This window comes from Pyrenophora tritici-repentis, chromosome 5 (assembly GCF_003171515.1).
Source record: "Pyrenophora tritici-repentis strain M4 chromosome 5, whole genome shotgun sequence".
Lineage (NCBI taxonomy): Eukaryota > Fungi > Ascomycota > Dothideomycetes > Pleosporales > Pleosporaceae > Pyrenophora > Pyrenophora tritici-repentis.
In genome coordinates, this window is record NC_089394.1 from 3300078 (window position 1) to 3324549 (window position 24472).

Consider the following 24472-nt stretch of genomic DNA (forward strand, 5'->3'; position numbering starts at 1 on the left):
TTATATGACCTAGGTTCCATCCCATCTCTCACTCACTCCAGGCTAGTACGTACGAGGCTTAGCGCCCACAACGCTAGCTGGCAGAGACATAGATCTCAATTCCTGTAGCACAATACACAACACGATTCACACATGTTCTATTCCTAGTGCTACTGACATCAGGCTTATAACATTTAACAACACCTTACTTTCTCGCGGCTCCGGCTTACTTTTAGCCTTATCCATGCCCTCTATACCAGCAAAACGCAAGCCCGAGGCTGCCGAAGAAGCTGATACTCCCTTCAAGCGAGCACAACGTACGCGCAAACCTACGCTCAAAGCGCTGTTGGGTGACGGCAGCCAGCCAACCCAGCCGATAGAGCTGCCAGAAAGTACGCCGGATCCGCCTACAGAGCCGCCTACACAAGTTATCGAGCCGCCCACACGGGCTATTGAACCGCCATGTAAGCCTGTACAACAACCCGAGGAGCGCCCTCGGCGGGCATCACCACTGCCTATTTTGGCTGCCTCACAAGCCTCTCGGCTCACTGATGAGCCAGCCTGGGAGTCGCAGTTAATGTTTGATAAGCCAGAGGACTCTATTGTACAGCCTTTAGCTTTCTCTAGCGCTGCCACTGAGGCTTCGGTGGAGGAGGATAGCGCTGTGAGCGTCGATTTTCGCGACTTTGAGGGCGTCGATTGGTCGCGATTAAAGGGGTTTGTCGCGCCGCTGAGCACTCCACGAGGCAAGGCAAGCTGGATTTTTCAACACGGCTGGCGTGTCTGGAAGGAGGGTACTCACCACCCAGATGAGTTGTACTTTGTGTGCAAGTACTGTCATATTCATAAGCTACCTAATGGTGTACACCGAGTAACGAAGTCAACCACTGCCGCCAACGGGCACCTCCAGCTTGATAAACCTGGTCATCGGCTCAGCAAAGACGGTCCAATCCTAAGCAAACCTCTCCGCAAACATGGACAACAATCACTTCGTCAGGCAGCTCTAAGCGGTGTCAAATTTAGTCTAGAGGCGTACAAGACTATAGGAAACTTCGACGTACAAGAATTTCGGCAAGCAGCTGCGCTCTGGCTGGTCGACAACAACAGACCACTCCGCGAGTTTGAGACGCCGGCTTTTCGCAAGATGATCAGGCTTGCTAATCCTGAGGCAGAGGCGGCGTTATGGAGGTCTCATAACAGCGTGTCAGCGTTCGTGATGAGGTTGTACAGTTGGCTACGACCTCAGGTGGTGCGCGCGTTGGCTGAAGCCGAGAGCAAGGTACATATAAGCTTCGATGGGTGGACGACAAAAGGCGGCAAACGTGGCTTCTTTTCTGTAGTTGCTCACTACGCCAACAGTAAGGGCGCGATAGTTGACCTACCCATCGCGCTGCCGCAGCTGGTGGGTGCCCACACTGGTGAGGCGATAGCTGACGCTGTAACCAAAATCCTGCAATCCTTCAGCATTAATCGCAGCAAACTCGGCTACTTTGTGCTCGATAACGCTTACAATAACGACACCGCTGTTAACAAACTCGCCGCGATGTACCACTTTTCTGCCTCCGATCGCCGCCTCCGCTGCGCTTGCCACATACTTAACCTTGTTGGCCAAACGATTATGTTCGGGAGGGATGCTGACGCGTATAACAACGCCCTGGAGAACACAAAGATGGAGGATTTTTACATGAAGGAGTGGCGGAAAGAAGGACCGCTTGGCGTGTATCTTGATATTATCAACTACATCAACACGCCGAAGCAGTGGAGTATTTTTGAAGATTGCCAACGCGAGGCAGTTAACAGCATGCCCACAGGCGCCAGCGGCGGCACTCGCGAGCCAATTAAGCCGTGTGTTACACGTTGGAACAGCTATTACGACTGCTTTAAGCGCGGAGTTCAGCTCCAACAAGCTATCAACGCATACGCCACGTACCACATTCGCGAGACTGAACAGGCTGACGAACAGGCAGCTATTAGAGGAAACAAGCTGCCTGATGTGCCGCGGTGGATGAGGTCAGACGGCCTTACGGCGGCTGACTGGGCGGTGATTACTGAGTACATGGCGATACTGCAGCCGCTCAAGTTTGCTACAGATCGCCTCCAAGGCCGCGGCAAGTGTGGCCGTTTTGGCGCACTCTACGAGGTCATCCCAGTATTTGAGAGTGTGATAACTGAGCTGGATGCACGCCTTCGGCCATACGAATCGGTCAACCACGAGCCATCTGAGGCGCCCGAAGATCACATCCCGATCAACCTGCGAGCCGCGAGGCGAAAAGCGAGCAATTACTTTACTAAGATCCTCCAAAGTCCCATTTACTACGCAGCTACGGCACTACATCCACGATATAAAACATACTCTAAGCGCTTCTGGCGCGACAAACCTACACAATTGAGCACCGCGCACGCGAAGTTTCTGCGGGTTTGGGCTGCCTACAAGCCTGCCGCTGCTGCCACAACACCAACCCCTGCGCCAAAACCTACCATGAGCAGCTTTGACGACGCTATCGACGCTATACTAGATGAGGACGGCGAGCATACATTGGAGGTGGAGGATGAGTACGATAGCTGGTTAAAAGAGCCTATGTGGACGTCTGATCAACACAAGGAGGGTCCAACAGCTGTACAGTACTGGTTATCGTTGAAGCCGAAGTATCCACATCTTTCACGATTGGCGATCGACGTGTTGACTATACCCGCCTCCAGCTCTGATTGTGAGCGCGTTTTTGCGGGAACTGGCGATATAATTGAGCCACAAAGGCGGAAAATTGGCGCGCAGTTACTGGCTGCTTTGGTGTGCTTGCAACGGTGGACTCGTGCAGGTTTTACAACACCAAGCACGACAACAGCAGCAAAGCATACTGATGAGGAGCTCACGGAAGAGTTTGCGATAGGAACGTGGGAAGAGCCGCCTGCAGAATTGTCATAGAAACGTCCCTTCAGAACCTTAAGTCTATCAATATTCAATCAATCAACCAACCAAAAATTGGCTCTTCAGTCTCATCAACTCAAACAAACAAACTGTAGCCCTAAGAAATGAGCCAGTCAATCAACATCTACGCCTCAAATGTTGGTTGTTTTGTTTGTTGACTTCTCTGGTTTCAACCCTGGTGGAGTCGATTGGAAGGAGGTCACGTGGGCAGCGGTAGATCTTATTATAGTGTGCTGGAGAGACTGTATACTTCTGAAAAGCCTGTACTGTACGAAAGGCTTTAGGTTTTCTCAGACAAAGCGGACAACCGAGTCCAGGCTTAATTCCGTCAATCACGTGGCTCCCTCCAAGCGAGAGAAGGCTATCCTCAAGCGGCGACCAATCTACTAGGCTATGCTCCACGTTACCCTAAGAGTGCGTAGCAGTGACTAGTAGCCAGCTATCTAAATTATCGAGAGACGTGGTCGGCGTTCCGGAATAAGGAGACTAACCATATACCAACAAGTAAGTAGAGCTCGAAGGTATAAGTGCTAGGATGGTATAGATCGCATGATCTTTATCATACAGTTAAACAATATGTAGATATCATCGCGGTTCATGCCTAGACAGCACCTTCCACTTTCCAGATAGTTCAGCAGAGCTTAAGGCGCACTAAACTTTCCTCAGCATCCCTCTCCTATAGGGAGACTTAAAGCGCTAAGTAGCTTATAATTTATCAACTTACAATGTTACTAAAAAGTCTAGGTAGATAGAAAGTTTCGCCGGCATCTCTTGCATATCTAATCACCCACACTCACCGCAGTGGCCTTTTCCGCCTTTGTTACATTATCATAGGGCTTTTGCTGTAGAGGCTTCTTATGCGTACGGCTCGCCATATGTGCGTTTAAAGCGTACTCGCCCCACGGAGCCCAGTTCTGCCGAACTAGGCCCTACCCAGCTCAACGTCAATTCCATCTACCCACACGATTTGTATCGTAAATTGACCACGCAAACACGTAGAATATTATATATTCGTTAAAGCCACTGATTAAGAGGTATCTTCCAGTGTATAAGATGCATTACTGGTGCCTGTTGACTTGGTGTTGAGGCCTCTGCAGAGGCAGGTGTTGGCTGCTGGGTGGCATCTCGGAGGCGCCGTCTCGTCTCCCTCACAGCCTCACGTACAGCCTTTTGCTCAGCGATTTTAGCTTTTTGAAATACGGCCTCTCGCGAACCTCTAGCTGTAACTACACCTCCTTTCTGAATCGTTAATCGCGAGTTGTCCTGGCGCTGAGCCCTCTCGCGGGCAGCAATTTTAGTCTTGGCAAGCTCACGAGTCGCGAGATCGTAGTTCAAACCTAGTACAACTGACGCCCTAGCAAGTCGCGCAGCCCGATTACTTAGTATATGCTCAGTATAATTACAGAGCTCTTGCGTTTTACCAGCGTACGCAACAAAGGAGCGAGGAGTTGTAGGCGTAGGCGTCTCGGAGGCTTGAAAGAGATAGCTCATTTCCTCGGGTGTTGACACCCTCCGTGGGCGCGTGAGCTTATATAATACTCTCTCAGGATCCCATGGCCAGACGCCTGCTAATTCAAAAACTTTTTGAACAGTACTAGATTTGAATGTATGTCTTCTAACGCCATCAATTGCGTGTAGAAACTCGAGCTTGTTGAAATCAGTGCAGCCCTCGCGAGCAGCATCCTCAACGACGCCTCTGTAGTGCTTCTTGTATGCTTGAAAAACACCAACGTCAAGAGACTGTAGGTTGTGAGAGGTATGGGAGGGGAGCGAGAAAAGTACTATATTGTTGTCGTCACAAAAATCGATCAGCTCCTTTGTGCCATGGGATCCAAATCCGTCAAAAATTAACAGCCTCCAGGTGCCTGTTTGACGGCGACGACTATAGGCGTCAAAGTGTCGAATCCACTCAAGAGAGAGCTCGTCGTTGTTGTAAGCTGTCTCTGAGACAGCCACTATGTAGTCGTCAGGCAACTTTGTGTTGGTGTGCCATTTTGAGAGGTGCGCTTTGCCCTTGAGAATGATGAATGGTGCCAGAACTGAGCCGTCAGCAGCGACAGTCTCGACGACTGTAACAGACTCGCGATTTGTATCAGACGGTGACTGTACAGCATCATCGTCGCCAGCCATTGTTATAACGTACTGCTGGCCTCCAGCGCCCATACGGATATCTGTCTCGTCCATAATATATAGATCTCCAGGTTGTATAGCGTACTCATCAATTGCGCGCTTTAGAGCGGCAAAGTGCCTCTCGTAGACCTCTACTGTATTAGCTGCTAGGCGTTTTATTTCCTGCTTTTTCTGCTTCTTGCGGCGGCAGTCTGGGTTGCGCGCCAGCCATCGTGAGATCCAGTTTTTGCCTATGGGTGGTGCCTTGCCATCTGGGTGCTCGAGATCAAGGATCCGCTGCGCGGCAGAAATCAGCTGCGGAATGAGAGGAGGCATGTATAACGCGTCGCAGCGAGTAATATAGGCCTTTAGGGCATCCTCCTGTTGTTAATTGAGCGTTCGATTTGGTGCAGCGCGCTCTATTTTTGATGCGCGGCCTGAGACGCGCTTTTGGAGCCTGCTGTAGGGCACATGATGAAAGGACCAAGAGATACACATCTACGCAGACAACCAAGCGGCCATATATAGGCTCCAAAGCCTATCAGATAATCCAGGACAACAATGGCTACTGCGATGCATCAAAGCAGCGAAGAGAATCCAACACAAAGGAGCAACTATCCACCTACGATGGGCACCAGGTCACACCGACGTCGAAGGAAACGAAAGAGCCGACTACCTAGCTAAGGAAGCCGCGAAAGAGGAGCCCAGCACAACAACAATCAGCCTTGCCTTTATAGGCACCCAAATCAGAGCAATACAGCAGAAGGAACAACACCAAGAGTACCAGACGTACAAGAAGAAAGCTACGCTAGCAAACAAGCAAACCTACGCTGCTACATTCCAGCTTAAGCTGTCGAAAACAATACAGACGCCAAGAGGATCGAAAAGAGAGATCACGAGCGCCTTCTACTCTCTTAAGCTGGGCCACGGATACTTCAACTCCTACCTCAAGCGATTCAAGAAGAGAGATTCCAGCCTCTGTAGTTGCGGGAGCCCACAAACGCCAAAACACCTTCTACTGGCCTGCCGACTATACAAGGAAGAACGAAAAACACTACAAGAATGTCTACAACACAGAATTACCCTACCTCTCCTTCTACACACTAGAGCTGGAATAGAGGCTACAATAGCCTTCATTGAAAGCACTAGAATCGGAACAAGACAGTGGCACCTAGGGCAAGAAGCAGCAACCTGAAAAGAAGAAGAAAAACAGCGACACGACAGAGAGAAACTGTATAAAACTAAGTATCGAAACTTCTCCTATGTCCACTACCCTACACACCATCTCCTTTGCCATAAGAGCCCGCTGGAAGACAGCTAGCTGTACTACATCTCTTTCTACTACACCAAGATGCTCTTTAGCGACTGGTAGCCACTAGAGACACCTGTCTCTACAGCAGAAAACCACAACCCCACAGCGTACCATTCACTCCTACCTTGCACAATAGAACACGAAGATAGAACGGCCTTCGGCCAAAGTCCTACATAGTCACTGACTGATAAAGGACTCTAATGGAATAATAATAATAATAATAATAATAGGGCACATGATTATAGTCTGCTACTGCGCGTATAGAGGTGCCGGACGGGCCAACGCCGCGGACGGGCCAACGCCGGATTACGTCCTCCAACACCAATTATTCTATCCACTTCAACCACCCATAACGTGACCACAATGCAATCAATTGACGCTGCGCTTGCTGCTATTAACGCGCTAAAACCTAATGAAAAGCTTGTATACTCTCAAATCGCGAAAAAAAATATGGTGTTGATCCAGGAACGCTGAGCCGCCGCCACCGAGGTAACGTGTCTGTGCGCGTGATGCCCATAATCGCGTGCCGCACACCCCGCAACATCAACACCAATCCACCCTTACCACTTCAACCACCCATAACTCCACAACCATGAGTTGTATCAACGCTGCGATTGAAGCTATTGAATCGCGTGATCCCGGAGATAAATTTACATACTCTGAGGTTGCGCGCCGCTTTGGTGTTGATCGCTCTACGTTGTCGCGACGCCATCAACAGATCCGGGGCTCAAATGAAGCCAAATCACGTAATCAGCAACTCCTTCACCCACACCAGGAGCTACAGCTTCTAGAGCACATTGACGAGCTTACTGAGGCTGGCTTACCACCGACGAGGACTATGATCCAGAACTTTGCTAGTGCTATAGCCGGAAGGGCTACCTCCCAAAGCTGGGTGACGCGCTTCTTTCACCGTCATCCCGACGCGATTATATCACGTTGGTCAACTGGTTTGGACCGCAATCGCCACCGGGCTGATTCTGTATACAAGTACGAGTCGTACTTTGATCTACTATCTACTAAAATGGCTCAGCACCATATTCGGGCGCAGGATGTATATAATATGGATGAGAAGGGATTCCTTATTGGAGTGACGGGGAGGAGTAAGAGAGTGTTTAGTAAGCAGAAATATGAGACTGGGGGCTTTAAGAAAGTGATACAGGACGGCAACAGAGATTGGATCACTGTTATCGCTGCTATATGTGCTGATGGGAGTACGTTACCGCCCGCGATTATATACGAAGCTACTTCGGGCAACATGTACGCCAGATGGGTTGATGATATCGCAATTGACGATCCAGTCTACGTTACCTCAAGTCCCTCAGGGTGGACCAATGATCAGGTAGGCCTGGCATGGCTCGAACAGGTGTTTGATCGCCATACGAAGGAGAAGGCCGGCAATCACACACGCTTACTCATCCTTGACGGCCATGGGAGTCACGTTACTATGGAGTTTATTGACTACGCGATCGCCCACAATATTATGTTACTCGTACTACCCCCCATAGTACCCATACGCTGCAGCCACTCGATGTGGTAATGTTCAAACCTCTGGCAGCCGCGTACTCACTCAGCTTGCAGCACTACCTCCAGGCGAGCCACGGTCTCTTAGCTGTGAGGAAGGATGACTTCTACCGTCTTTTCAAGCCTGCCTGGGACTCCTCTTTCATTAAGAAGCACGCGTTGAAGGCATTTAAAGCCACTGGGATAGCTCCTATAGATCCCGAAGTAGTACTTAAAAAGTTCCGAAAGTCAACACTAACAGCACCGCCGCCACTAGTGAACGTGAGTAGAGCTACTATCACGAACCTCATTAATCAGGCCTACGATCCGAGCTCTATTGCGGCCAACAACCTCTCAGAAATACTCCTCCGCCTCCAGGCTGCCAAAGAGATCGCCGAGTACGAGAAGGACGCACTGCGCGCGGCGCTACACGTTCACCAGAAGCCCCGCAATCGGCACGAACCTCCCCTAGATCTACAGCAGCGAAAAGCGTTCCATTCAGGGGCAGTTTGGTGGTCGCCGTGCAAGCTTCGAGAGGCCCGCTTCAGGCAGCTAGTGAAGGAGAAGGAGAAGGAGAAAGAGCTACTTGATAAGATAGAGTTGAAAGAGGCAAAGGAGAACAACAGGATCTATCAACTTAAGATCAAAGAGGCAGCGCGGGCGGCGCGTGAGGAGGCAAAGAAGGTGCGGGATGAAGCCAAGGCTGTAAAGGCTGCCGAACTTGACGCCAAACGACGCGATCGCGACGCTGCAAAGGCTATACAACAACCCCAATCGGGCAAGCGTAAGGCTTCAAAGCCCGCTGCAAAGCAACAGCCAAAAAAACGACGCGTGGGTGGTGCTGGCGGTGGTACTCTGGCTGAGGTGGCTGCACCGGCTCCCCCACCAACAACCACCCGACGCGGCCGGGCCGTCAATACTCCGGCAAAATATAGATAGACAAAGTTGTAGAGCTACGTCTATAGATCAATACACCGGAAAATCTCGCGATAATAGTTATTGTACGTGGCTGCGCAGCCTCAACTTTGCCGTCGTCGCGATATTGGTGGGGTGTGCGGCACGCGATTATGGGCATCACGCGCACAGACACGTTAACGTGTCTGTGCGCGTTTTGAGCCAGTTCGAGTTTTGAGCCACCCCACCACCACAACCACCTATACAAATTGCATCATAACTCCACCACCATGGACCTGATTCAGAAAGCGATTGAAGATATCGAATCGCGTGAAGCAGGCGCATCTTTTAGCTAGCGCGAAGTTGCAAAAACGTGGGGTGTTAACCGGACGACGCTCGCTCAAAGACACCAGGGCCGAAACCAGCCGCACACGCTCGCCCATCTTATCCTTCACCCACACCAAGAAACCGAGCTATTGCAGTACATCACAACACTTACTGAGCGACGTACGCCACCTACACGTGCAATGATACGCAACTTTGCGTCATCTTTGGTTGGTAGGGAGGTTTTAGAAAGCTGGGTTACTCGCTTCATCAACAGGAACCCAACCCATCTCATCTCACGCTGGCAGACCGGGATGGACCGCAATCGCCACAAAGCTGATTCAGAGGCTAAGTACAGCTTGTACTTTGAGCTGTTACACGATAAGATGAAGGAGTATAATGTAGAGCCCTCCCACATCTTCAATATGGATGAGAAGGGCTTTGTAATTGGGGTAACTAGAAGATCAAAGAGAGTCTTTGACAAGAGGATATACGATAGAAGAGGGGTTACAGCTGCTATTCAGGACGGTTCTCGAGAGTGGGTGACGGTCCTCGCCTGTATTTGTTCGGATGGTACAGCTCTTTCTCCATCTCTCATCTTTCAGTCAACTGCTGGGGCTCTAAAATCAGCCTGGGTAGAGGCAATCGATCCAGAAAAGCACTCAGTATTCGTCACCTCATCTCCCTCTGGCTGGACCAACAACGATATAGGGTTAGCCTGGCTTAAGGAGGTGTTTGAGAGAGAGACCAGACGGAAAGCTCGCTCAGGATACCGATTACTGATCCTTGATGGCCATGGATCCCACATAACTATGGATTTTATCAACTACTGCAACAACCACAGGATTCTATTAGCTGTATTTCCTCCTCATGCAACCCATACGCTTCAACCGCTTGATGTTGGGATGTTTGGGCCTCTCTCAACTGCCTACTCAACTGAGCTCTCAAAATACCTTCACCGCAGCTATGGGATCCTACCAGTACAGAAAGGGGACTTCTTTGAGCTGTTTTGGAGGGCTTGGGGTGCTACTTTTAAGCCTCAAACTATCATGAAGTCATTTGAAGCCACTGGGATACACCCACCAAACCCTGAAGTTATACTTAAGAGATTCCGCAAAGAGGCATCTAGTTCAGATGAAAGCTCAACTTCTGTACTTAGTGGAGACGATTGGCTCAAGATTGAGTCTATTGTACGCCGTACAGTGAAAGATCAGAGCAGTAAGGACGTCAAGAAGCTTCGACGAAGTCTACACCACATCTCAGCTCAAAATAGTATCCTCCGTGGAGAGATTAGGGGCCTTAAGGAAGCTCTTTTAGTGAAAAAGAGACACCAAAAGAAGAGCTATACTCTACAACTTAACAACCCTGAGGAGTACCACGGTGGAGCTGTCTTTTGGTCTCCTCGTAAGGTCCGTCAGGCTCGGGACGATGAAGCAGTTCGACGACAACAACAACAAGAACTACAGCTTCAAAAAGCTGAGAGATCTCATCTTAAGGAGCAGGCTCGACTGTACAGGCTTCAACAGGCCAACGAGAGGCGTGTTGAGAGAGAAAGACTTAAGGAGGTGAGGGAGAAGGAGAGAGCCGCTAAGGCAGCTGAAAAGGAGCGCCAGAAAGCAGCTCGCGACGCTGAAAAAGCTATACAACTGTCCCAAAAGGGTAAGCGCAAGGCCTCACAAAGCTCTAGTCAAGAGCAGAAGCGTCAGAAACGTAGTGTTGTTGTTCCATCTCATGTAGAAGCTGAGGTGGCTGCACCAGCCGTCCCAACTCGAACGACCCGTCACGGCCGCACCACCAAGCTTCCGGGTAAATACAAGTAGCTCAAATTGATCGCAATGATATAATTACTACAAATCTATAAAATCTCGCGATAATAGCTATTGTGGGTGGCTCTACAGCCTCATTTTTGGGGTCTGCTCATGTTGGTGGGGTGGCTCAAAACTCGAACTGGCTCAAAACGCGCACGGACAGGGTAACGTGTCTGTGCGCGTGATGCCCATAATCGCGTGCCGCACACCCACCAATATCGCGACGACGGCAAAGTTGAGGCTGTGCAGCCACGTACAATAACTATTATCGCGAGATTTTCCGGTGTATTGATCTATAGACGTAGCTCTACAACTTTGTCTATCTATATTTTGCCGGAGTATTGACGGCCCGGCCGCGTCGGGTGGTTGTTGGTGGGGGAGCCGGTGCAGCCACCTCAGCCAGAGTACCACCGCCAGCACCACCCACGCGTCGTTTTTTTGGCTGTTGCTTTGCAGCGGGCTTTGAAGCCTTACGCTTACTACTTTAGGAAGTTTGTATAGCTTTCAGAGCGTTGCGAGCCTCACAATCCTTGATTACCTGAGCAGCCTTGGCAGCCTTCTCTTTCTTCTTCCTCTCCTTCTCCTTCACCCGCTCCTCACGCTTCATACGGGCCTGTTCTTCGGCAATAAGTTTAGCCTCAGCCTTCAATTCCTTTGTCCGAAGTTGGTTGCGTTTTTCCTCCTCTATCTCACGCTCATTCTCCATCCTCTGATCAGTGGCATGACGTATAGTCCTTAGTGACAGAAGTAGAGCCCTTAAATGATTATCCCTATTTGTCTGAACATCTAGAGCGTTAATAGGGGTCTCATAGTCCCTCTGCTTCCGTCCTAACGCGTACCTAAGGCTATTGTTCTCATGTTCTAGTATAGCCTGATAGGCTTGTAGTGAAAGGAGCGTCTCCTTTACTACGGCCGCCTCATAACTATTAGGGGTAACAGTATCTGCTATGAGCGCGCCTACTGTACGTCGGTTAACAATATCAATTGCAGTAGGGTACTCAGGAGGCTCTGGTGTTGTTGTACGGAACTTTTTGAGCACCTCCTCTGGCTCCCATGGGACGATCCCAGTGGTTGCAAATGAGGACTGGACGTTGGTGGCGGTGAAGGAGGTGTCCTAGGCTTGCTTGAATAGGTGATAGAAGTCTCCCTTCTTGAGTGAAAGGAGCCCTTAGGTCTTGGCAAGGTACTCCTCGAGCTGGTGGCTGTACGCAGAACTCAGGGGTGAGAAGAGCCCTACATCTAGCGGCTGCAACGTGTGGGTACTATGAGGAGGTAGTAACAAGGGTAGGATCCTCCGGGGTCTGCAATACTCCATAAACTCTGGGGTTTGATGGGATGAGTGGCCGTCTAGGAGGAGTAGTCGGTGACGTAGGGGGGCCTTGTCCTTTGTATACCTATCAAACACGTCCTCCAGCTAAGCCACGCCTACCTTATTATTGCTCCATCCCGTCTCGGTACTGCCTACCATTACCTAATCGTCCTTGTACTCAATATCCTTTACCCAGCGCTCTTGAATGTTGCCTAAAGGCGAGGCGTATAGTATAGTGGGTGGGACTACGCTCCTATTAGCACATACAGCCGCTATCACTGTCAACCACTCTCTGGATCCGTCCTGTATAGGTTGACGACGACCCCCTCGCTCCCATGAGTCCCTACTAAAGACTCTGTAGGTACCTTCACCTCTACCAAGGTGGAAGCCCTTCTCATCCATATTGTATATATCACCCGGCCTGACGTGATATTTAAGAAGGATCCTAGCTAAATCTTGAAACCAGTGCTCGTACTTGTATAGGGAATCTGCCTTGTGGCGGAGTCGGTCCTTCCCCTTGCCGTGATGTGATTTCAGCTCATCTTTGTGACGCTGAAGGAAGCGCGACACCCAACGTAGGGAGGCAGGCTTCTTAGCAATAGATGTGCAGAAATTTTGTAGCATACGCCTAGAAGGTGGCAAGCCCTCCTCTGTTAATTGTCTGATGTGGTTTACAAGATCTAACTCTTGTTGTTGACTAAGTAATTGCTGGTTGAGTGATTTGGTGGCATGTGAGAAACATTTGCCTTGGTGTTGGCGAGCGAGCGTGTGTCGTGATACACCAAACTGCGCAGCGACTTTTGTATACGAGGATCGTGCATTCGATGGCTGCGATTCTAAAAATTCAATCGCTGCATTAATTGGATCCATATTGGGCGAGGTGTCGCGTGTTCAAGATACAGGAAAAATGTTGTTGTTGTGGTGGGGTGAGCATCACGCGTCCCCGAGCATCACGCGTCCCACCTCGGTACAGCAGGCGCGGGCGCAACAGCCGGTTACCAGCCAAATATAAATAGTGCAATCAATGCGCAAGGCTTTATATAGCAATACGTTAGAAAATCTCGTGACAGCAGCTTTTGTGTGGGCGTCTACAGCTTCATTTTTCTATCGTCAACTTATCGTTGGGGTGGCTCGTTGGCCGGAATGGCTCGTTGGGCGTGCCGAGACAGTAATTCGTGTCACATGCATTGGATCCCCTGACTTCTGAGCTTTCGGCTAACAACTGCTATCATCTAACAGGTGGAACTCGTTACACTCAATCATATTTCCCCGTCATTCCTATCAGTCAACAACATTCAACCTTATTTTATTCAAGTACTGTTCAAGAAATCTCTGGGCAAAATCTGCATAGCCAGCCCTGAAGCGTAGGATCTACCGTGAGGCTCTACGAGCTATTCGCCGAGAGCACTGCAATAATTTCTCTGCCACTTCACTCTTTGGGAACCAAGCTGCTCAATTTGGCAATTTCAGTCCCTAGTTGCAACATACTCTTCTCGCTCAATATGTCTGATGCCTGCACAATGGCAGCCATATCCTTCATGATCCAGGTTCTGAAATCCACGGTCACAAGAGAGTCCACTCCATAAGAGGTCAGTGAGCGGTCTAGGTCAATGTCTTCCGTTGGGATAGACATCACCCGTGATAGTTTCCACCCAATTGCTTTAGAAACTGCGTCTCCTGCAGTTTGTAAAGAGTCTGCAGTTTTCAGCAAATCATTAATCGGAAAATCTATCTCTTTCTCTCCATCAGTGTTATGGACGCCTGCTGATGGAAGTAAATGGGAAAAGAATGGAAATTGCATGAACGCCGGTGGTGGCAGGCCACGCTGAACGAAGTATGCAGATGAGCGGAGCCCAGCAACTGTGTGGCACGTATCGACGGAGGCTGCTGCTTTCATACGGGGATCAATGTGATACTCTATGACTGAAAGCAGTTCTTCTTCACTGAGGGTGCCAAAAGCCGCACTGATCGGTAAATTCTGCTGGTTCTCAGCCACCCATCCGACGGTAAGGACGCTACCCAGGTTGATAGATAGTCCGGGAAGGCCAGTCAGGACCAGATGTTCAGCAAGCGCGTCCTGGAATGTATTCGCGGCTACGTAGTTTGCTTGTCCTCGGTTGCCAACAACGGCAGCAGCTGATGAGAGACAAATGAAGAAGTCGATGGATCGTGGAAGCGCTTCAATGAGATTCAAAGATCCTTGAACTTTGGGTTTGATGGCTGCATTAAACTGCGCGTAAGTCATGTTGGCAAACAAAGAGTCCTACAAAATATTAGAGGGTGAGTCTTAGTTGAGACATGGGCGGACTAGTTTACCTGGAGAACCATAGAGCACTGAAAGCACCCCTTAACGGGGGGCATTGATAATGTGCAGGGTTTAAGAGCTTTCATAAGTTGCTGGTGGTCGCTTACATCACTTACGACCACTTTGACTTGGCAACTCTGGTTGTGAAGTTCCTGGATCAATGCACTAGCGGCGTCGCTTCGGCCTCCAGACCTTGATATGAAAATGAAGTGTTTTGCCCCGCGTGAGGCCATCCATCTAGCTATACTTCTTCCTAGCCCTCCCAGGCCACCGGCAAGGATGTAGGAGGCATCAGAAGGAAAATTATAATGAGACATCTCCGTGATTTTTTGCTGCATACTACGTTAGGTACAAGTAAAGGCTGCATACGGTATTCGAAGTTACTTACTGGTACCAAATCTCCCTCCGTCGGTACCACAACCAGACTTCCCTCCAGGTTACCAGCTTGAAGCTGAGACAGTGCTTTATCAATTTCAGCATACCTGAACCTAGCCAAAGGCCTTGGGCAACGTATTTTTTGGCTCCGATAAAGGTGGGCCACTTCCTCGAATATTTGGTAAACGGCTGATGGTTTTGTGTATCCCATTGATGAAATATCCATTCCGGTATACGTCGCGTTCCGAGAGAATGGACCCATTTCTAGCTTTCCAAGAGAAAGGATATCCTTGCTCCTAAAGTCGATAAATCTACCAAAAGGAGCAATGCACCTCCAGGTTGCTTGTAAGGCATCGCCATGTAAGAGGTTCAAAACTACATCGATACCACGACCTTTTGTAATCTCCATAATCCCTTTTTCGAAAAGAACATCTCGACTGAAGAAGATATGATCTTCTTTAACGCCATATTCGTTGATTAACAGCTCTCTCATCTGGGTCGTGGATACGGTAGCAAATATATCAGCTCCAATAAGACTTGCCAATTGAATTGCGGCTTGGCCAACGCTACTCGCAGCGGAATGAATGAGTAATTTCTCTTTAGGCGCAAGTTTCGCGATATTGTGCAATGCATGAAATGCAGCGCAAAATGCAATCGGGACTGCTGCAGCTTCGACGTGGTCCACATCATCTGGTATCTTCTGAACAAAACCCGCCGGTGTTCGAAAGGTACTCTGCAAGGTCCCATTTTGGCTGCTGGGATTGATAAACATGACACGCTCGCCTACTTTCAAACTTGTGACCGCCACTCCCACTTCAGTGATTATACCAGATGCTTGACCACCTAAACTGTCTCCTGGAGCGTCTCCGTTGACAGTCATTATGTCACGAGAGCTCAGCCCACATGCTTGTACAAGTATCTTGACTTCTGTAGGCTTTACTGGCAAGAGCTGTGATTCATCTTCGATGAATTCCAACGAGGCACTCTGCCGAGGCCGTCTGATCATGGATTTTAATGGACGCTCGAGGCCATGACCTAGTGGTTGAAGATGAGTTTCTTGAGTAAATCTAGTGCTCAGAAAATCGTTAACCCGCTTAGAATGGAGTAGTCGATTTGTCCAAAAGGAATCATTTTGGAACATGAACTCCCATTCCTCTCGAGGCCAAGTCGAGGGTCAAAGTTGTGACAGTAGAACTCCACAATTTTGTCCGACAAAAGATGAATATCTGGAAGAGGATTTCTAAATCTTAAAATCGAGAAATTGATGTTTTCTAGGTCCCGTTCCCATCGGATTGTTCTAATAACTCCAGTTGGCATGGAGAGTTTGGGGTTGTACTGCTCATCTCCAGAAACCCATATGAGAGCTGGACAGGTTAGAAGCAAGTGCTTTATATTCTCATACTCACCCTCTGTGAGATTGGAGATATCGAATGAATTCAAATCTAGTAGGACAAGAGCAAGGGTGTTCCGAAGATCCATGTTCCGAAGATTATGGTAGTTGCATGTTTGCAGTTCTACAGAGTGTTGATGAAACCTCTGTACCAGTGACACAACCAGTTCACTGTTAAGTTGGGTATCCGAACCGCAAACGGCGAGGATGGACTCAAAACCGCAAGTTTTTGCGTCAAACTCAGATTTCATCGCCGTGGAGACCACTACACTAATCTCGTGTGCGCTGTTGTCCTCAGTGTCTCTTAGAATAAGATTAGTGCTTGTAAAACCTGATTTTCCAAGTATTTCATTCCATCGATCTTCTCGAATCAGGGGATTCAACGCCCGGTCAGGTTCGATACTCGTCCACCAGCCAGGCAATACACCAAATGCGAATGGAGTACACCGGAGGTCAGGCTGCATGTTTTCAATCAATAGCAGTTTGCCGCCCCTGGAAAGATCAATCAGTCCTATAGTCAAGACATACGAGGGTTTTCAGGTTAACTTACGGCTTCAAAAGAGATCTGACGTTGGCCAGTGTTCTCTGCAGGTCTGCAGTCGCATGAAGTACCTATTGATCTTATAAGCAAACAGAGTCTTGAACTGAAGTTTAGAACTCACATGGGTTGCTACTACAACGTCGTACGACTCCGCCTGAAACCCTTGAGCCGCAGGGTCACGCTCAATATCCAAGATGTCGTACTCCATAAGGCTGGACCATTTACTAAACCGTTTCCTTGCGCGTTCAAGAAATCCACCTGATAAATCCGTGAAATGGTACCGACCTATGCTCGCAAGGTCTGCAGTTGTTCTGGATCCAAGGACCTCTAGGATCACTTCGGTTGCACTGCCTGTTCCTGCTCCTACTTCCATTATACGTAAATTCGGACGGTTGAAACTAAGAGCTTCAAGATATTTTGCGAGTAGCGGCTTGATACTACCAGGAAACCCTGGTCGTAAGTTCGAGGCATCAAATTGGTTTCACCGAACATGAGCTCCAAAGGGTTGACTTCCTTCTTGAAAATCGGAATGATGTTTTCGCCAATACGGACGAGAAGCTCGCCACGCGGACTAGCCATGCTGACCTCGTCATAGAGTGCTTCTCTGGATTTTCGGTCGGTTTTCAAACTTTCTAATATTTTCATTTCACAAAGCGGGTCTATGTCTCTTGCAATCCTTGCGGACTCAGATTGCATCCATGTGTGCATTTTGCGATGGTGAGGATGCAGTTCTTGAAGATCAAGGGACTTCGATTCATCCAAAGCCTTTGATATCATAAGGGCTGTTATGAGTTGATACTTTTCATGAACTTTCCGGAGTTCTTCCCCAGCAAGCTTTCTTTGCGTCGTATCCTGGAGTGCTGTGGCCGTTGTAAGCAGATCAGTGCTCAGGTGCCAACAGGCGCTGTAACATTGGACTTGTTCTAGCCCATCGTTCAATTTGTTCGATAAGAGTTGGAGGTGTATTCCTTTGAAGAAAATCTGCTCTTCTCTCATCTCATCATCCCATACCCTGACATTCGACTTCCATTTAATCCGTGAAACCCGTTCAGTCGATCCGAAACTCTGGAATGAACGCCCGGGCAAATTACAAATATCTGCAGAGAGCCAGACCTCTTCCATATATGTCGCTAACATTTCCGATCCGACAGAGTCAGTATCAGGCGTGCAGATCAATAATAGAATATGAGTCATGCTCTCCATGGTAACTGGGTGAACAGTATGAGGCTGGAGGTATCCCATCGGCATATAGTCGGCAACACCGGGAACTGTCACTAACCCTTCACATTCTTCTGAGTTCTTTGATACTCGGATGTTCCTGAGGTTCCGCAGCAGTGGACCGAATTCAACTCCCATAGAATCCAACTTCCGGTAAAACTGGTCCAGGTCGACTTCTTGAGAGCATCGTTCTCTTAAATCAAAAAGCTGCTCTGCGCCGGACGTGCCAGTGCCAACAGCTCCGCTTGCGCTAACGATTGAATTTTGCACAAACATATACTCTACTATCACATAGCCAGAGCAATGCTCTATCCACCTATTTGTGTCCTTGTCGTATGATTTCATCGAAAACCTCCAAGGTTGAGAGTCAGAGCTATTGACATCCTCTTTCTGAAAGCTAAGCATTGTTTCAATTCCTTCGCTTGTGTCTGGGACGACCAATGCGGCGGTCATCGAAACGTCACGCAACCGAAATCCCGAAGCGCGACGAGCTGGATCCGCAACTTGCTTTGCTGCTTCTATAGCAGCGAGCAAGTAGCCCACGCCTGGGAAGATTATCTTTTTGTTCATCTAGGAGAAGATTAGTAAGTTAGAAAGCACTCGTGTAAATAAAGTCGCACTAGCCTTATTTTCCCTGAGCCACGGCAACTCGGATGTCCGGAGGAAATTCCGCCATCTTGGATTAGATTCATCCAATCAATCACTCGGGATCCAAATAATTCATTTCTTGATGAAGACGGTTTCGGACGTTGCTGATAATTCTACTTCTTTGCTGGTAGACCTTCTCGTGGTTGAAACAATATGGCGGTAGATCATTCAACATGGTTGAAGGCATGAAGCCTGAAGCAGACAACGGGAAATTGACTGCAGACAGAATTACGGGGTAGCCACGGCAATATAAAGCGCCCATTGCATCTAGGGTTGTCGTAGTGCTCTTTTGATTTCTGGTAATCAAGTGTGAATACCGAATGTCCTTGTGGTGTGAAGTAGACGACAAAGTCTCCCGGATCGCGCTACGAAGTGCAGAATGTGGACCCAGTTCGATGATATCATGTATACCACTAACAGTACCCTCTTGGCCACTGTCTGAACATGCCTCTATGATGGCATCCGTAAATCTTACTGGTTGTAGAAGATGTCGAACCCAATAGTCCCCACGTGCTGTTTCGTTGGGGTTGATGGTCGAACCGGTAAGCGATGAGACGAGCTTTATGTCTTGAGAACTTTCAAGTTTTCCTCCATATGAAAGGTCGTCTAACAATGATGCATACTCATTGGCAACTTCTTCCATGTGCACTGAGTGATACGCAACTCGGCCAGGCAACAGACGTGAAAAGACATTGTCTCTCTCTAACATGGCTTGGAGGTCCTGAATATTGCTCCGGATTCCGGTCACTGTGATGTTTTTGGGGCTATTGAAACAACCGACTTGAAGTCCTTTTCTTGTTTCAGGTTCCAATTTCCTTAAATAATTACCAACAACTTCCATCGACGCGCCAACAGCCATCATTGCGCATTTGTCCTCTTTGTCTAGTTTAGAGCACACATAACCCCGATAATATCCAATTTTCCATGCGGCTTCGCGAGAAATACCTCTTGCACAATATGCTGCAGCAACCTCACCAGCGGAGTGACCCACTGCAACAGACGGAAGGACATTCCAAGTAGTTAGCAGGTCAACAAAGGCAACTTGTAAAGCTGTACCTGCGGACTGTGACAGCAATGGATGATTGATGTCAAGATCTTCATTGCGTCCTTCAAATACATCTAGATAGGTTTGCAGTTAGAATTGGTTCTATTAAACTTAGTAATGGAGTTAAAGGTAGAGCTTGCCTTTGAGAACCCAGGGACTACCGAGTCTTTTCATATAAGAGGACGCATCTTCGATGCTCTTTCTAAAGCCGGGATAGATCATCAAACTTGAACCCATGCCTAACCACTGTGCTCCCTGGCCAGTAAAGACGAATGCGATCCGTTCCTCTTTCAGGGCAGAACGGAAGGCAGAGTGACTCTTAGCGGTAAGTCGAGAACTCAACTCTGTTAAGGAGCTGGCGACAAAGGAAGATCTCCATCTGAGCGCCGAACGTTTCTCCGAAAGAGTGAAAGCAAGATCTTTGAGGTATTGGGTCTCTGAGCGTATGTTTTCGGACCCTATAACAGACCTAATATGGGTCGCAAGCTTTTCGGAGGCTTTTCGAAGATCCTGTTCGTCAGAGGCAGAAAGGACAAATACAAGTGGTTTTCCTCCATCCTCTGTTTCTTTTGATTCAATGATACTCGGAATGGTATCTTCACTTTCGAGAATATCATCTATGCCTACTTAGTTGTGGGTTGCCCTATATTGGAGGATTAATGCTGCTTACCGTTCCTCGTTCGGGTTGATGAGTTCCTGTAATTGTCGGCGTCGTCGAGCACCACATGTGCATTAGTACCCCCAAACCCAAACGAGTTAATCGATACTCGACGGACTCCCTGTGCAAGGCCAGGGAATTTGGTGCTTTGCAAATTGAATGTTTGCATGTCGGTATATTAGGATTAACTTTCTCCAAGTTTACAGCTGGTGGAATCGCCTGCTGTTCCAGCATGAGAACAGCTTTGACCAACCCAGCTAGCCCAGCGCCCCTCTAGGTGGCCTAGACCTGCCTTGATTGATCCGATATAAAGTGGTCGTTGCCTTGCTCTGGTTTCAAAGGCAGATACAATGCCCTCGATCTCCAAGGGATCCCCGACCTGAGTTCCGGTACCGTGTGCTTCAACATACGCTGTCTGATCCATGTCTAGATGTGCACTAGCATAGACACTTCGAATCAGAGCAGCCTGCGCTGTCTGACTTGGTAGTGTAATTCCTGGAGTCTTGCCATCGTGACTCGTTCCCGTTGCACGAACGATTGCGCGAATAACGTTTCCATCCTGAATTGCGGAGCTGAGTGGTTTTACAATGAGGGTGCTAACGCCTTCACCACGACCATAACCATTTGCACGATGATCAAAACTAAAGCATTGACCGTCAGGCGAGAGTACGCCAAGGTTCGTTAACTGAAGAAAAGCTGCTGGGTGTTCAATAACATTGACTCCGCTTATAATTGACTAACCATAATATCAGCATATTACCATGTGAATTGTGGTGTTACCATACCATGTCAGAATCTTTTGATCTGACACTCAGGCAGCCTTGGTGGAAAGCTACGAGACTGCTCGAGCATGCTGTATCAATCGTCTGACTTGTCCCTCGCAAGTCATAGAACCAGCTAATTCTATTGGCCAGGATTGATGGGCTCGTTCCTGTAGCTTTGTTCTTATAGCACATCTCAAGGTCTTCGTTAGCAAAGGCCAGGTGATCGTTATTTGAGCTTCCGACAAATACAGATGTTCGAGAAGTAGCCACGTCTTTGGCAGATAGGCCAGCTGTGAACCTCATTGGGCATGGTTAGCAGATATACGAATATCTCATCGCAATGAGTGGAGAGAGGATGGACGGTCCTGTACCATTTTCAAGAGCATGATAGACGTTTTCCAAGAGAAGCTTTTGCTGGGGGTCCATTGCTGTGATATCGTTCTCTGGCAACTTGAAAAAAGATGTATCGAACGAGTATATGTTGTTTTCAAAAAATAGCCACGAGTTGTGCAAGTAGTTCCACATGTTCTGGATCTGGATGGTAGTAACTTGCAACCTTGAATCGATTCTCAGGTACAGTGCCCACAGCAGATCTTCCTTCTGACAAGAATTTCCACAAATTTCCACAATCTGTTGCATCTCAGCAAATCGACAAGCGACACCGATAATTGCTAGTGGTTCTGTCGAAAGAGATGGTGCCTCGTGTGGTACGGGATCATCCTTGGGAAAGCAAGTCGTGATATCTGTCATACTGGATGCAGTGGAATTTTCTTAGGCTGATCTTCTTGATTCGAAAGAATTGATGTATTGTATGGATGATTCTAAAGTACTTTCGTTTGCTATGTAGCGCTTTCATCGGAGCTGGACTTAATAGCAAAGCTGAAGAGAAGATTCCAGAACCAATGCATGTGGTTATTTGATCCAAACCTTCACCGATTAGATGAGCTAGTACCGTATAGAATGTAAGATTTGTTGACTTTACACGTCATTGTGGTAATAATATGCATTGCGGGGCATCGGTAGGTTGAACGCTGGATTGGTTGGGACTACAGTCATTAGCGATTGCGGCTTCACCCCTACACTCTCATGCACTTGCAGCTTCCGCTTTGCACACGCGGCTCAATTGTCATCTTGCATGGGCCATCAATTCTCCCAGTACACGCTTGCTCAGAAGAGGCTTAGACTCCATAGGTATCTCCGTTTGATTGGCCGGAGTATTGAGGAGAAGATTGACCCGTGGCATTGCTGACAAGAGCTAGCACTATTTGGGTAAGGTCACTATTGGATGAGAGAGGCTTAGCATGGGATCAAAAGCCGCCTGCTTACAGAAACCGGAAGCTGCAAGTGCATGAGAGTGTACACGCAGCTGCGCAACGGTTTTTGATAGCCCCACGTTCTGTATATGGCTTAGCGCTAGATGTCTGCCGCAAGATAGCTGGTTTGATTGGCCAGTTGTCGATCTAACGGTGACTGATTTTGTGGCATGTTACACGAAGAGGTGAAGCCACAATCCCTAATGACTGTACATAACTAGTACTACGAAACAGTAAAAATCATTTTATTGACTGATTTTTCTCGGTCTAACCTAATTTAAATGAGTTATTGACGTGTTATCATTGCATTAATCATTACACGTCATTGATTGCGATCCCACGTCAAAATAACTAATGTGTACAGAGATGCCTTTCAAAAGTTCTCACTGACAAGGGTGTCTATCGGGCCGACTGTCTTGGCTCCCACCATGATTTTCTTTAAAGCTGGACTAGCAGCTATACTGTATTTGGTCAGTGTGTGCAACAGTTCAGCCAATGCAACACCCCACTAAGATGCGTGCGTGCTAAAAAGAAGAATCTTCTAACCACCTCCAAAACATTAATAATTATAATCGATAAGCTCAGCTTTATGTTGTGGGTGGACTGCCTGCTGATTCGGTGCAGCTGCTTGTCTAGAGCTAGAAATAACGTGTCTGTGCGCGTGATGCCCATAATCGCGTGCCGCACACCCACCAATATCGCGACGACGGCAAAGTTGAGGCTGTGCAGCCACGTACAATAACTATTATCGCGAGATTTTCCGGTGTATTGATCTATAGACGTAGCTCTACAACTTTGTCTATCTATATTTTGCCGGAGTATTGACGGCCCGGCCGCGTCGGGTGGTTGTTGGTGGGGGAGCCGGTGCAGCCACCTCAGCCAGAGTGCACCCGCAGCACCCACGCGTCGTTTTTTTGGCTGTTGCTTTGCAGCGGGCTTTGAAGCCTTACGCTTGCCCGATTGGGGTTGTTGTATAGCCTTTGCAGCGTCGCGATCGCGTCGTTTGGCGTCAAGTTCGGCAGCCTTTACAGCCTTGGCTTCATCCCGCACCTTCTTTGCCTCCTCACGCGCCGCCGCGCTGCCTCTTTGATCTTAAGTTGATAGATCCTGTTGTTCTCCTTTGCCTCTTTCAACTCTATCTTATCAAGTAGCTCTTTCTCCTTCTCCTTCTCCTTCACTAGCTGCCTGAAGCGGGCCTCTCGAAGCTTGCACGGCGACCAAAAACTGCCCCTGAATGGAACGCTTTTCGCTGCTGTAGATCTAGGGGAGGTTCGTGCCGATTGCGGGGCTTCTGGTGAACGTGTAGCGCCGCGCGCAGTGCGTCCTTCTCGTACTCGGCGATCTCTTTGGCAGCCTGGAGGCGGAGGAGTATTTCTGAGAGGTTGTTGCCGCAATAGAGCTCGGATCGTAGGCCTGATTAATGAGGTTCGTGATAGTAGCTCTACTCACGTTCACTAGTGGCGCGGTGCTGTTAGTGTTGACTTTCGGAACTTTTTAAGTACTACTTCGGGATCTATAGGAGCTATCCCAGTGGCTTTAAATGCCTTCAACGCGTGCTTCTTAATGAAAGAGGAGTCCCAGGCAGGCTTGAAAAGACGGTAGAAGTCATCCTTCCTCACAGCTAAGAGACCGTGGCTCGCCTGGAGGTAGTGCTGCAAGCTGAGTGAGTACGCGGCTGCCAGAGGTTTGAACATTACCACATCGAGTGGCTGCAGCGTATGGGTACTATGGGGGGGTAGTATGAGTAACATAATATTGGGGCGATCGCGTAGTCAATAAACTCCATAGTAACGTGACTCCCATGGCCGTCAAGGATGAGTAAGCGTGTGTGATTGCCGGCCTTCTCCTTCGTATGGCGATCAAACACCTGTTCGAGCCATGCCAGGCCTACCTGATCATTGGTCCACCCTGAGGGACTTGAGGTAACGTAGACTGGATCGTCAATTGCGATATCATCACCCTGGCGTACATGTTGCCCGAAGTAGCTTCGTATATAATCGCGGGCGGTAACGTACTCCCATCAGCACATATAGCAGCGATAACAGTGATCCAAT

General features: G+C 48.6%; 11 protein-coding genes across 11 annotated transcripts; 4 read left to right on the forward strand and 7 right to left on the reverse strand.

Annotated features, from left to right (window-relative positions):
- Positions 1-223: 223 nt before the first annotated feature.
- On the forward strand, positions 224-2902 carry PtrM4_112350 (Dimer-Tnp-hAT multi-domain protein; the record flags this gene model as incomplete). The annotated part of the gene is made up of 1 exon (XM_066107980.1): positions 224-2902. One exon carries the CDS (start codon positions 224-226, stop codon positions 2900-2902), a length of 2679 nt encoding a protein of 892 aa, XP_065962429.1.
- A 1017-nt stretch (positions 2903-3919) lies between these two features.
- PtrM4_112360 (DDE-1 domain containing protein) lies at positions 3920-5350 on the reverse strand (the record flags this gene model as incomplete). Its single annotated transcript, XM_066107981.1, has 1 exon — positions 3920-5350. One exon carries the CDS (start codon positions 5348-5350, stop codon positions 3920-3922), a length of 1431 nt encoding a protein of 476 aa, XP_065962430.1.
- A 92-nt stretch (positions 5351-5442) lies between these two features.
- PtrM4_112370 (uncharacterized protein) lies at positions 5443-6209 on the forward strand (the record flags this gene model as incomplete). The annotated part of the gene is made up of 2 exons (XM_066107982.1): positions 5443-5476; positions 5521-6209. The coding sequence occupies 2 exons, from the start codon at positions 5443-5445 to the stop codon at positions 6207-6209; spliced, it is 723 nt and encodes a 240-aa protein (XP_065962431.1).
- Positions 6210-7862: 1653 nt separating this feature from the next.
- Positions 7863-8765, forward strand: PtrM4_112380 (Trichoplein multi-domain protein; the record flags this gene model as incomplete). Its single annotated transcript, XM_066107983.1, has 1 exon — positions 7863-8765. One exon carries the CDS (start codon positions 7863-7865, stop codon positions 8763-8765), a length of 903 nt encoding a protein of 300 aa, XP_065962432.1.
- A 593-nt stretch (positions 8766-9358) lies between these two features.
- On the forward strand, positions 9359-10864 carry PtrM4_112390 (uncharacterized protein; the record flags this gene model as incomplete). Its single annotated transcript, XM_066107984.1, has 2 exons — positions 9359-10453; positions 10547-10864. 2 exons carry the CDS (start codon positions 9359-9361, stop codon positions 10862-10864), a joined length of 1413 nt encoding a protein of 470 aa, XP_065962433.1.
- Positions 10865-11336: 472 nt separating this feature from the next.
- On the reverse strand, positions 11337-13031 carry PtrM4_112400 (HTH-Tnp-Tc5 domain containing protein; the record flags this gene model as incomplete). The annotated part of the gene is made up of 3 exons (XM_066107985.1): positions 11337-11390; positions 11442-11966; positions 12429-13031. The coding sequence occupies 3 exons, from the start codon at positions 13029-13031 to the stop codon at positions 11337-11339; spliced, it is 1182 nt and encodes a 393-aa protein (XP_065962434.1).
- Positions 13032-13590: 559 nt separating this feature from the next.
- Positions 13591-14406, reverse strand: PtrM4_112410 (uncharacterized protein; the record flags this gene model as incomplete). Its single annotated transcript, XM_066107986.1, has 1 exon — positions 13591-14406. The coding sequence occupies one exon, from the start codon at positions 14404-14406 to the stop codon at positions 13591-13593; it is 816 nt and encodes a 271-aa protein (XP_065962435.1).
- Positions 14407-15915: 1509 nt separating this feature from the next.
- On the reverse strand, positions 15916-17351 carry PtrM4_112420 (uncharacterized protein; the record flags this gene model as incomplete). The annotated part of the gene is made up of 5 exons (XM_066107987.1): positions 15916-16205; positions 16248-16723; positions 16782-16843; positions 16894-17222; positions 17258-17351. 5 exons carry the CDS (start codon positions 17349-17351, stop codon positions 15916-15918), a joined length of 1251 nt encoding a protein of 416 aa, XP_065962436.1.
- Positions 17352-19806: 2455 nt separating this feature from the next.
- On the reverse strand, positions 19807-20510 carry PtrM4_112430 (uncharacterized protein; the record flags this gene model as incomplete). Its single annotated transcript, XM_066107988.1, has 2 exons — positions 19807-20300; positions 20354-20510. The coding sequence occupies 2 exons, from the start codon at positions 20508-20510 to the stop codon at positions 19807-19809; spliced, it is 651 nt and encodes a 216-aa protein (XP_065962437.1).
- Positions 20511-20541: 31 nt separating this feature from the next.
- Positions 20542-21855, reverse strand: PtrM4_112440 (uncharacterized protein; the record flags this gene model as incomplete). Its single annotated transcript, XM_066107989.1, has 4 exons — positions 20542-20547; positions 20595-21077; positions 21127-21395; positions 21477-21855. The coding sequence occupies 4 exons, from the start codon at positions 21853-21855 to the stop codon at positions 20542-20544; spliced, it is 1137 nt and encodes a 378-aa protein (XP_065962438.1).
- Positions 21856-23869: 2014 nt separating this feature from the next.
- On the reverse strand, positions 23870-24439 carry PtrM4_112450 (uncharacterized protein; the record flags this gene model as incomplete). The annotated part of the gene is made up of 4 exons (XM_066107990.1): positions 23870-23872; positions 23924-24143; positions 24200-24378; positions 24434-24439. 4 exons carry the CDS (start codon positions 24437-24439, stop codon positions 23870-23872), a joined length of 408 nt encoding a protein of 135 aa, XP_065962439.1.
- Positions 24440-24472: the final 33 nt, after the last annotated feature.